General features: G+C 58.8%; 1 protein-coding gene across 1 annotated transcript; it reads left to right on the top strand.

Moving 5' to 3' along the window:
- The first annotated feature begins 7,532 nt into the window (after positions 1-7,532).
- Positions 7,533-8,403, top strand: LOC135228267 (protein FAM246C). Its single transcript, XM_064272951.1, has one exon. The coding sequence runs from the start codon at positions 7,533-7,535 to the stop codon at positions 8,247-8,249; it is 717 nt and encodes a 238-aa protein (XP_064129021.1). The 3' UTR covers positions 8,250-8,403.
- Positions 8,404-12,686: the final 4,283 nt, after the last annotated feature.

Below are 12,686 nucleotides of genomic sequence, written 5' to 3'. Positions count from 1 at the left end.
GTCATCTGATGTGATTTTCCTATGTGTTGTAAATCCTACCTCTGTGATGTTAATGAGGTGAGATTAGACGCAGTTATGTTAAGGAGGCAGGACTCAATCTACAGGATTAGGTTCTACCTTGAGTCAATCTCTTTTGAGATATAAAAGACAGAATTGACCAGAGAGGAGAGGGACCTCATACCACCAAGAAAGAAGCACTGAGAGCAGAGCATGTCCTTTGGAGCCAGAGTCCCTGCACTGAGAAGCTCCTAGACTTGGGCAGGATTGATGACAAGGACTTTCCCCTGGAACCAACAGAGAGAGAAAGCACTCCCCTGGAGCCAGCACTCTGAATTTGGTCTTCTAGCCTCCTAGACTGTGAAAGAATAAATTTCTGTTTGTTAAAGCCATCTACTTGTGGTATTTTTGTTATAAAAGCACTAGATAACTAAGATGGCCTCCCACCTCTTTTTTAAAATTCCAGGCCTAGACAGTTTGATAGGTGAATTCTTTAAATTTTAAGGAACAGATCATTCTGATGTTATGACAGGTATCTAAGATAGAGTGCTTCCAAATTATTTTAATGAAAGTACCATAATGCCACATTAAAATCTAAAAGAGCATAAAAAGTAAAAATGTTAACCAATCTCATTTACAAATATCAATGCAACAAACAAACATTTCTCCAGTCTGGACTGACATTTTTAGCCAAGTTGAGTATGTGGTATGTCTCTATTAAATAATTTGGGGAGTGCAAACAAAGTCAGTATGTCCAAAAATTCTTTCCTACTCATGCCTGAAACTCCACCATTAATAATTCATACCTGTAGTTAACACCCTGTGCCTGGAAGGAAAGGACACAAAAAGAAATTTTGGCAGCTTCCATCCTAATTTTGCTTGATGACGTCCCATGACTAGAGTCATAGAGGGATTTCTGAATCTACAAATTGAAATGTCTTACAATTCCCCCAGTAAATGCTGACAGAATTTAGTCCAAGGCCTCAAAGCTTTGGAGTAGGGGACAGAAAATTAAAGAGGCTTTTAATGACTATTTTTCCAAGAGCAGATTCATGACAGTGAGCTGGGTTTGACCAAATCCAGGCTAAGTTATAGCTTTTAATATATACTCAGTTAAAGTTTACTTCAATGGGGGTTGCCATTTGGAGGATTGTGACTGGGAGAGAGCCTTCTGGATGCTATTAATATTCTAAATCTTGATCTGGGCATTTGTTACATGGGTATACACAAATGTAAGGTACATCTATACACCTAAGATGTATGCACTATACTATATGCAAGTCATGCCTTAATAGAAATAAATTCATTAAATAAGATTCCTATAATTCAGTATGAAAAAATAAACAATTCAACAGGAAACAGGCAAAAGATGTGAACAAGAATTTCACAAAGATGGAAACATAAATGTTGAATAAGCATACCAAAGGAGTCCCAGGGTCTACAAATGGCTAAGCACTTGACTACTAGCCAAGAAGTTGGCAGTTTGAACCCACCCAGAGGTGCCTCAGAAGTCCTGCCTGGTGATCTGCTTCTGAAAGATCACAGCCTTGAAAATCCTATGGAGCAGTTCTACTGTGCGCACATGGGGTCGCCACAAGTCAGAATTCACTTGACAGCAACTAACAACAACAACCATACCAGAACATGCCTGACTTCACCAGTAATGAAGGAAACACAAAGAACACTATGAAATCTCATTTTATACCTACTTGATCAGCAAAAACTAATTGTGTCAGTGTCAAGCATTGGAGAAGACATGGATTGAGAGAGATCCTCTAATCCTGCTTGTGAGGGTGTTAATTCATGAACAATTTGGCATTTTCTCAAAATACTTAAATGCCAAACAACCCACAAATCTTCACCCCTCAATATATTCCTTTTAGAAACTCTTGCATATGGACCTGCAGGGCAATGGGTTTCTCTTTATGTATATGTCCTTTCTGGCCCTGGGTTTTTAGTTCTGCCAAAATGATTTGCTAGGCCACAGTCTTACAAGGGGCTTGAAGAGTTTACTTTGCAAATAAGATGCATAAAACTCTTGTGGGTATTGGTTGATTACTATGCAAACTAGGTGACCTACCTATGGGATTGGTCAGCTTTGCCATCCTGCCATCCATGCCTGTGCAGGCACCTTCACTCACTGGTAATGGACAAGTATTTGTCTTGTACCTGCTGTGTGCCAGCATTTTTCTGGGACCTGGGGACACAGGGGATCCTTGCCCTGGGAGGAGTCAAATCCAGAGGGGGAAAGGGCAGGCCCCACACACTAGGAGTCACTTCAATGCTATGTGTCCCTGTAGAGCTCACCGGGACAGCCATGGAGATATACACAGGGCTTCAAGGAAAGCCTTCGTAGGAGGCAGCTTCTGAACTGTGTCCTGAGGCCAAGAATGGGGTGGGGGTGGGGGCTGGCCTCAGGGAATAGCACATGCAAAGGCCCAGAGGCCAGATTGCTGCATGGTAGGAGAAAGGGCAAGTGTCACTGCCCCAAAGCCTCTGCAGCCACAGCAAGGGCCTCAAATTCTTCTGGGAATGAGGTGGAAGCCTTTGGAGGATGCTGAGCAGAGGAGGGTCCCCACAGGCTCTCCTGGGGCCATATTCACTGCAGAGGTCAAGGGCAGGCCAGCAGCCTGGAAGTGAGGCAGGTAAGAGGCCTGGTGCTAGGTCCCGGTGATGACTGTGGGGGTGAGATATGCTGAGATCCAGGTCATTGTGTCAGCGTTGCTATGAGGTCAAGGAAGATGCAGGCAGTGACATGGTCTTGGGCCACAGAGAGGCTGCTGGGATCTTGAGGGGGCAGGCTGCCCCAGCTCATGGACTCCCCTCCCTGGTCCCCCAAGAGCCAGCCATCTGGAGGAGGCCCCAGCCCACCTGGCTGCGGAAAGAGAACCCTCACTGGGCACTCCCTGGACAGAGCATGTTTCTCTGAGCTGGCCCCCATGCCCTGCCCAACAATAGCCCTGTACATGGACCCTCCTTGTCCCCATTTGCAGGTGAGCCAGTGAGTCACAGGGTGACTAAGGGTTTTCTTGCTCAAAGTCAGGCAGCGAGGAGGCAGCAGACAGTCAGGAACCCAGAACTGTCCCACTCCAAGCCAGGCAGGGCCTTCAGAGCACACAGAGCACACAGAACCTGGTAGGCTCTGCTGTCCCACAGGGCAGGGGGGGACTTGGCCCATAGCCTAGACTGGTCAGAGCCACTTTAGTCCAGACATTCCAGGCCAATGACACCAGGACCAGGCAAACAAGGTCATCATCAGGTAATGACCCCATTACTTAGGTCAGGCAACGTCATTACTGGGTAATGAGCTGCCTGCCACAGAGCCACCTGCCCCAGGACAGTTCCTAAGAACACCTGGGTAGCCGGTGTCACAGTTCCTGGGCCTGGTGGCAGGGGGTGTTCAGGTGCAAGGTATGCCCCAAGTCCAGCCCCACAGAACGCCCAGGACTCGCAATAAGACCTGGAGTAAGCCACTTGCCCTCTCTGAGCCTTTGTAAATGAGGGCTACCTGTAGTTCAGGGGTCAAGGAGCCAGGGTCTCCTAGAGTAAAGGCCTGCCCTTTGGGCCCCTGGCCTCCCTTGGCTACTGCGTGGCCACAAAACCCTTCATATCCTCCACAGCCAGCCATGGTTTCCCCAGCAGCCCGTGTTACCTCTGCTGCCTTTGTCATCTGAGGCTAGGTGACAGGCTACCAGGATCCGTGAGGCATGATGAACTAGCCCAGAACCCAGAGTCCTGAGCAATGGTCCCAGCCAGGCCTGCTCCACTGTGTGGCCTGCAGTGTGAGGCCCCCAGGCACCAGGGCCTTCTTTTCCTCAGGGGCCAGTGCTCCCTGCTGGCATCCTAGTGGCAGCCCTCCAAAGGCCCATCCAGTCTGGCCTCCAGAGCAGGCAGTACAGTCAGAGCGAGGGTGGAGAGGTGGAGTCTGACCCTGGGCCATGGCTCACTCTGCAGCCTGCCCTCTCCAGGACCAGCTCCAAGAGTTCTGTTCCCTCACCACCACCCAGGGAGCCAGGGGACCCTAGGGGCAAATTGGACATACCTGTTGTCTGGTCTTAGCTCTCCTGCTGTCTCCTGGAGACCTTCACTTCACCTCTCAAGTCTTCCTCAGCCCCGCCCAGGCCTTCACCTGATGTGCCACCCCCTCACAAATAGACCCTAATGCCCTGCCAGCTTCAGGGACCCTCTCCCCCAGGGACCCTCCAGCCTTTGCAGCATTTTGTAGGCATTTCCACCTCTGCGCTTCACTGAGCACCTGACTAGGTGGGAACTTGGAGTGCAGACACATGAAGAACAAGACAGAGTGGGGCCTGGTCTCCAAGGCCTCCCACAGCACTCTGCCTCAGTGGGCCCTGACAATGGTGCTTCCCTATCCCCTCCTGACCTAGGTCCCTGCAACCCCTCGTCCCCCCCAAGGCCTCCAGAGCCCTCTCCCCCAACATGTAAAGCCAGTCTGGCCCTGCCCGATGGACGCTCCCCTGACTCCTGACTGCCCCCTCCCCCAAGTTCTAGGAAATAAATCACTCCTCAGGTGGGTGGCTGCCACGGTTTAATGACAACAGGGTGCTGGAGTGATGTCAGTTAGTCACACAAGTGCCACTCCATCCTGACTGCTGAGACAGAGCCCAGGGGTTGGGGCACCCCTTGGAGAGTTCCTGAGTGTTTGGCACAAAGGTGGAGGCTCATGGCCCATGCCCCTACTGGGAACGGCTGGTGCCCAAGGAGGGTGGCGGCAGCCGCGGGAGAGAGTGGCTTCTCCACACTCGGCCAGCCTTTTTCCCCACCCCATCATGCCTGGCTCTGCCTGCCTGCCCAGGCACACGGAGGCAGGGTGGAGCGGGGAGCCGGCATCAGCTCCTCTGTACCAGCTGCTAGAGCCAAAGCGGGAGCACAGACTGGGAGCCTGGGTGGGAGCTCCCGGGCTAAGAGGTCCCAGGAGGAACTGGAAGGCAGGCCTGTCTGCACCTCCCCCTCCTCACATCCTCTGCCCCTGCCCCTGCTTGCTGCTGGCCCCCCGCCCCCGACTCTGACAGAGTGCTTTCTGCCCTGCAACCCTGGCCCCAGGCAGGGCTCCCTGCTCCCCACAGCACCTCCTCACCTCGAAACCTGGCTTCTGCACAGCCACTCCACTGAGGAAGCTTGGCCAGGGTCACCACAGCCACTTCCTACTGCCCTTGACCTCCCAGGCTCAGGGTCGTGGTGACCACACGTGCCTGTTGTCTGCTCACCGGCACCTCTGCAGCCCTCACCGGGACCGGGGTCCCCAGAACCTCCCCTTCTCCCTTCCCTGCATGGCTCCTAGCCAACCCCTCTTCTCCATGCCATGGCGTTGGGACCCTCCCCCGCAAGCCCTGGTCTGCAGCCCTTCCAGGAGACCTGACTTCCAACAGAAAGTGCCCTAGCCTGAGCCCCTCATTGCAAAGGCTCAGCCATATCACAGCCTGGTTCTTCAACCTCAACAGTCAGACCAGAAGACAGCAGCTGCTGTCTGTTCAGGCCGATGTCCCCTCACCTCTCTGGCTCTGGCTACAAAACCGGAGTCTTCCCACCCCCTCTGGCCTCCCTGCTTTCGCCTCCCTCATTTCACAGGTGAAGACTCAGGCTCAGAGAGGGCAGAGGCCCCTGGGTCACACAGCTGGTCCTGTGGCCTGGGGACAGAACAGAGGGCTCTCTTGTCAGCAGTATTTTAATTACTGGGGGGGTGCGGGGGGGGGAAGGGTTGTGGCTAACGAGGCCCTAGGGATCAGCAGAGCTTTGCCAGAAGTCTCAGGGGGCGCAGGTGACTCAGCAAGAATGGGGGGAGGCTGAGGAGCTGACACGCCGAATGCCAAATGCTAATACACCCCACACAAACACACACAGACACACATATATACCCACATACTCCCCCACACATACATTGGCACACACACACTCATACACACACATATACCCACATACACACACCCCCATGCATACAGACACACATACACACCCATACACACACACCCCACACACACACATTAAACCTCCCAGAGACAGGCAGCAATGAATGAATGAACAAAGGAATGGAGAGAGCCGAGCCAGGGCTGCCCCCCCGCCCCCCCCCCCCACACACAGCACAGAGCTGGATCTGGGTACACAGGTCCCAGTGGCACTCTTGTCTTCTCCTTCCCAGCCCAGCCTAGATCCACGGTCCACCTGCCCAGGGCACCCAGAGTCCTAACTAGCCCCTGGGGTGCAGTGAAGACGTGGGGGGAGGGGGGGACTGCCCACCAGAGGACCCCCTGCCAGTGGCCCTGTGGTGGGCACAGCTGTGGTAGTGAGGAAGAGTGGGGCGCATGGGCAGGACTTCAGCACAAGTAAAAGGCTTCAGGGCCAAGAGCAGCAGGGAGGAGCCTCCAATGCCAGGCTGAGAGGGTGGGGGCTGGCAGGCCAGGGAGGGAGGCGGGCTGGATCCTCTCCTCAGCACCTCAATCAATGTCAAATGGAGACAGGCTCCCAAGCCCACCCCATCCAGGACCCTTGGCCCCAGACTCATCTCCCACTTACTGCTTCATCCAACGTTCAGCATGTTGGGCACCAGCTAAGGCCCAGGCCCTGGGAAGGACTTGGTCCAGAACAAGAAGGCCCAGCTCTGCCACACCCATGGGACCCAGCTGTGGATGGAAGCGGACAGAGAGTAACTGCTGTTGGGGAGGGGCTTGAGTTACCCGGTAGGAGGCAGAATGTTCCAGTGACTTTCAGCTGAAGGATGGGCGGAGCAGTCAGGCAAAAGCGGGGGGGGGGGGGGGGGGGGGGCATTCCAGGCAGAAGAAACAGTCCATGCAAAAGCCCCCAGAGATGGGATTACAGAAGGTTCAAGGGGACCCAGGCAGGGGCACAGTCTGAGATGGGACCTCACCGAGGGCAGGGGGACACTGGAGGGAAACTGAAACCCTGAAGAGCTTTAATGGAGGGGCAGGACAGGGCTGGAGATGCCCTTGGCAAGGGCAGATTTCTGCAGCTGTGTGTGGACTGGAGGGAGTGGAGTGGGGACACAACAGTGACCTGGACTGTGGCATGGAAGGAGGCGGCGCGTGATCCAGTGACAAGGGGCAAGCAAGGGGTCAAGGGATCCATGACCAAGTAAGTCCTCTCCTTCCCGTGCCTGCAATGGGGACAGTAGCTTCGAGTACAGGATGGAAGCTGAGATCTTGACCTTGGTAGATCTGGCTGCCTGGGCTTCTGCAGCTGCTGCTCCATGTCCTGCCGCCTCTGCCTAGAAGCCGGTCAAGCCCCTCTCAGCACCCGCTGCTGCGGGAAAGTCTGGCACGCTTGGGCTTGCGGGCGTTGCCCTCCCCCGACTCCCTGAGGCCCCGCCGCCCGGGACCTGGCCCTGCCCGGGGTTTCCCAGGCCCCAGGCGGGGTACCTCTGAGGCCTCGGCCGTTCCCACAGCTGTCCCAGGGGCCCTTTCCACGGTGCGTCGCCCAGGCCCCAGCGGTCGCTAGGCTGCGAGCTGGGGCTCCCGGCCAGGCCGGTGGCGGTGGCGGTGGCGGCTGCGGCAACGGTAAGGATGGCGGCGGAGCCGGGGCGCCAGTGGGCCCAGGCGGGGATTGCGTATAGCTCGAGTGAAGCACTGCGGCGCGGCGCCGGCCGCCGGCGAGACCCTGCGCCGCAGCCTAACGGGCCGGGTCCGGAAGTTGCCCGCAGCACGGGCCGGCTGGCTCGCCTGCGGGGCCAGCTCCGGGCGGAGGCAGCAGCACGAGCCGAGGCGCCGCGGCTGCTGCGGCTGGTGGAGCGCGCCGCAGCAGCGCCAGGGGACGGGGCAGGGCAGGGGCACGAGGAGCGGGCGGACGCGCGCAGCCAAGGCTCGGTGTGCTCGGTGTGCGGGGAGCCGCGCGGCGGGGCCACCTATCCCGCCGGAGTCCTGGAGGTGAGTGAGCGGCGGCTGCAGGAGGGCCTGGCGGCCGTGCGCGCCGAGCTGGGTGCCGGGCTCGAGGCGCTGCGCTCGGAGCTGCGGGCAGAGCTGGACGCCCTTCGCGCGCTGCTGCCGCCCGCGCCGCCGCCCGCCCGCCGCGAATGCCGGGCCGCCCCCCGCGCGCTGTCCCGCGGCCAGGCCCTGCTGCGGGCGCTTGGCACTGTGAACGCCCTGGCAGCGCCGGCAGTCCCGCGGCCCGCAGACGACGCCCCAGACGGTCCCACTGACGGCGGCGCGCCCGGGGGGCGGGCTCGGAAACCCTTCAAAAAGATGCCGGTGCCGCCCGGGGGTCCGCAAGGCGGCGAGGACTGAGGGCAGGCCGGGGTGAGGTGCGGGAGGCCTCGGCACTGGCGGAAAAGGGCTCGAGTGCCCTGGGGAGGGAGCGTTGGACATCTCTCTCTTAGAGTGTGCCTGGGAGTGAGTAGGGTCGCCCGACGCCGCCAGCCATGGCTCGGGTATAGGAGGGTGTGGGCAATGGGGACCGGCAGAGCCTGGGGCCAGCCCGGGATGGCCTCTGGGGAGCGCAGGTGGCTCTGCGCAGCCAGGGATCACCGCTGGAGCCTGAGTCCAGGCTGGGGGAGGGGGTGGGCCTGCCTCGGGAGGGCGCGAGGAGAGCCCAAGGGTCTGTGGGGGACTCCTGTGCCTCGGGTCAGGGGCTTGCAAGCTCCTTTTCTTTTCTTGAAGGGTTTTGGGAAGGGGGCAGGTCCTTCATGGACAGGAATAGAGTTTCACTCATACCCCAAGAGCAGACACCAGGGACATTGCTACCTGAACGCAGCCTCACTCAGAACAGCGTCACCCTGATACACTGCCACGTTCCACATAGCGTCAACCGGACACACAAGCTGATTCTGGACAGTCCCATCTACTGCCAGGCGTTCCCATGTGCTCAGTGGACAGCGTCACCCGGACACAGAGCTGGTCAGCGGCCCTTGGACTCTTGCTTCACTTTGGTCAGTGACACCAAGGATACCCCTTCACTTAGCCTCACCACAGGCTTGACCAAGTCTCTCTCCAGAAAGTGTCGTCCTACACTCAGACTCCACCGCCCGGCTTGTGAGCGTGTCACCTGGACATGGCTCCACCATGGACACACCTAATTCCGCTGTCTCCTGGGCCTACAGACCCAGCACGACTGAGCGCCTAGAACCAGCAGCTCCACACCTACTGTATGGGGACGGCCAGCTATGGCCATCATTCCCCACCCCCACCCCCGCGCCCCGCCGTCAACCAGACCTTTTTTAAAATAAAATCTGTATGTGTAAACCTTCACTGAAAACACAATAAAATATTACTAAAATTAAAAATATAAAAAAGTGTAACTTTTGGCTAATGGTAGCGTTTATATAAGACCTGTTAGCTCTTCTCCTTCCAACTGACCAAGGGATCCAAACATAACGAGTCTGTTGGGGGTGGAGCGCCTTCTCCCTGGGAGGGCTCTGGGGAGGTGGGCGGTTCTAGAGGGACGTCTGAGGCTGGCTGTGATGGGGCAGGGGAGGATCACTCGGGTATCCCCCTGTTGTGTGTACCAGCACACGGTTGGGGTGGGAAGAGGCAGCGCGCCCAGTACACACCCCCCAGCCGCTGGCCCCCGAGTGTGTGTACGGTTGACGACAGGAGGGGTGAGGCCCTGCAGGAGCCGCTGGCTGAGCCCCAGGGCCTAGCCCAGCTGAGAGCACGCGGACCCCGGCCGGGCGTCGGGCCGCTGCGCGGGCCGAGGCGCTGGGGGAGGCCGTGACCCAGCGGTCCCCGAGGGGCTGCTGCAGGCGGAAGTTTTCGGTGAGCGGCGCGGGGCGCAATCCGGGGGCCCAGGTCTGGAGCACTGTCTGGAACTGGGCCACCTGTGGGGCGGGGCAAAGACCGGTCATGATGGGCTCAGGCGGCCGGGCGGGACGGCGATCGGGGGGGAAGGGCCCACCTGCTCGCCCCCGTGGGCACCGGCTCCTAGAAGACGGTCCAGAGCGCGGCGGGCTGGCAGCCGTGAATGGTCAGCGACCCGGGGTAGCGGTAGTAGCGCGCAAGGCCGGCGGCGTCCGGCAGCACAGAGGCCAGAGGGAAGGTGGACGCCAGCTCTGCCGAGAGCCCTGGGCGTGGGGGCGGGGAAATTGAAACCCGCCTCCCCGAGCTCGACGCCCGCCATCCCAGAGGTAACCACGGTATCTCACTGCGCCCAGACACGTTCTTTAGGCCCGACACAAGGACCAAGAAGTTGGCGTTGTCAGCGTCCTGCTCCTGGGGGAAGGAGGGGTTCCAAGTGAGGGGGCTCTGAGTGGGGCGTCTCCAAAGGGGGAGCCCTGAGGGAGTCTGGGAGAAACTCTAAGTGGGGGGAGAATAGGCGCCAAGGAGGGTCTGGAAGGTGTGCGGGGTCATCCGCGCTGACCCTGCAGAGCCACGGCCGCATACTGGCCCTGTGCTCTACGTAACCCTTGAACACCCCCACGGCCCCTCCTCCACGGGCTGTGTCTGGGAGCGCTCGGCGTACACGGCCTATCCCTCACTGCCAACAGCACGGCCAACACCGCGAGCTGGGTGACCCAGCGCCTCCTGCAGGCTCCGGTAACACGTGCTTATGTGGACCACGTGCATCTGAGGAGGCACAACTGTCAAAAGTATCCCCGCTGCCCCATCAGCTCCCCAACACTTCCGTGGAGATCCACGGAGCGGCGCTGCCCGTCCAGGCTGTGCTGCGAGCCTGCGCGCGCCGGCGCTCCCCAGTGGAAGTGCAACTGCACCGCGCAATAGGCCGGCGGCGGCACCCCAGCTCCGTGCATCTCCAGGCGGCTCTGGAGTCCAGTGTTCACGTGCAGGAGCACTGAGGGTAAGGGAGCACGTGACACTCCAGCTCTCCCCACCACTGACCTGCCAGTGTGCCATTAGAGCCCAGGAGGCTGAATGGGGTGAGTTAGGCCCGTCTGCTTCTCCATGGGCCCAGGCCTCTCTGCTGGTCAGCCCACCAGCTCCACAAACTGCAACGGGAACCCCACTCTGCAGGACCAGAGAGGTCTGCCCTCCTGTGGTTGAGGCCCTGACCCCCAGGTATGTGGAACCATAGGGGATTGTAATTATCCGGGATGTCCTGGTCCTGGGGTGGATTCTGGCCTCTGGGTATATCCCGATTTCTGCTCCTCCCGGGCAGCAGTGGATCCTGTTGTATGTGCAGGTTCTTGTGCCCTGTTGGTGAAGATTCTGATTCCTGTGGAGAGTTCTCACCCTTGTGTGAAGGTTCTGAACCTGTTTGTGGGGGTCCCTGACTTAACATTTGTAGGGGTTTCTGAGCCTTGTGTGATATCCAAACCCCTCTGTGGGGGGGGGGCCTTACCCCTGTGTGTGTGCGTGAGGGTTCCCAACTTCTGTGTGGGGTTCCTGCCCCTGCCTGTAGGGTGTTCTGGCCTCAGGGTGCTGACCTGTATGGCCATCACTCTCCAGGGTCCACAGGCCTGGGGGTACAGAGTTGTAGCCTTGGAAGATTAAAGGTCCAAGGGTGGGGTCCCGCTAGACCTAGTGAAGGTCAATGTTGATGGGGGACTGGGCTGGGCCTCCACAGGCAGGGGCCATCTCCTTCCAGTGGCTGGGGCCTGAGGGGACAAGGTCTGGAACCTGTAGAGGGTGTCAGGGAGGCAGCCTGAGGGTAGCCCCTCCCTCTCTCCTACACACATCCAGAGAATTGCGCAACCTCAGGACACCCCTTACTTCCTCCACACTACCTCCACCACCACCTCAGGCCTCAACCTACCAGGATATGCAACACCATCACAGGGTAGACGGCCACACAGCCACATATACACTCAAGGAAGATGGGGGTGGGAGGGTCTCCTGGCACAGAGTCACATGCCCACACGACAGAACCCCCACCACATGCACACACGAGATGACCACACTGCAGGCATTCTGGATGCCCACATCGACTGACACACACCCAGGACTGAAGAACGTAACAGATACACACGAAAAGGGACAGTGTCACCCAGCCAGCAAACCCAGGAAAACAGAAACCTGCAGAGACCACAGGTGCCCTCAATATACATGGCTACCATACACCTTCTCAGGAAGCTGTTCTCACCACGCTTTGGGTCCTGGGAGTCGTAGCACCAGGCGCCTGCGGGCAGTGCAGGGGACCAAGCTAAGACTGAGCCCCCTGGGCTCTCTCAGCCCCATCCCAGCCTGCCGGTCCAAGGATGGGGGCGCGGGGCGGGCAGGAGAGGCTAGCGCCCAGCCTGCGGAGCTGTAGCGCCAATTCCAGCATCAACTTCCCAGAGAAAACCCCCCAGCAGCAGGTCCTAAGGCAGAAAGGCGAGCACACTCGAGGCTGGCTGGGCAGAGTCCCGGAGCTCATCCTCCGGCGCGACTAGCCGCACCGCGAGGAAGGCGAGGACGGCGAGGACGAAGCCCGCGGCCCACATGGTGGAGGCGGAGGCAGCGTCTCGGCAGGACCCGGCAGTGGCCCAGGGCCAGTGGAGCACAGCGGCCGGGACGACGCGGCCGCAGTCGTGAGCCCTGCGGCCGGGGTGGGGTGGGCTAGGGGCGGGTTGAGCCTCGTGGCGCTGGCCCGGCCCCCAGAGGGTCGGAGGGGCGGTGCCGGCAGGACCCCCGCGGGGAAGGCGGAGGCTGGGTCCGGGGCTACGCTGCGCGTGGGCGGCGAGTGCAGGCGTTTCTTGGAGCGAAGATGGGCCACATGATCCTGTCAGTGAATCTTCCGAAGGGTCCTATTATCATCGCACTTACAAATGAGGAGACAGAGAATGGGGCCCA

The sequence above is a fragment of the Loxodonta africana genome, chromosome 19 (assembly GCF_030014295.1).
Source record: "Loxodonta africana isolate mLoxAfr1 chromosome 19, mLoxAfr1.hap2, whole genome shotgun sequence".
In the NCBI taxonomy this organism is placed as follows: domain Eukaryota; kingdom Metazoa; phylum Chordata; class Mammalia; order Proboscidea; family Elephantidae; genus Loxodonta; species Loxodonta africana.
The sequence above is the reverse complement of the archived record's forward strand: the minus strand, read 5'-3'. Positions and strand labels throughout refer to the sequence as shown.

Bases quoted from the DNA above. Each gene is read 5' to 3' on its own strand.
- LOC135228267 (XM_064272951.1), top strand. From the start codon at position 7,533: ATGGCGGCGGAGCCGGGGCGCCAGTGGGCCCAGGCGGGGATTGCGTAT.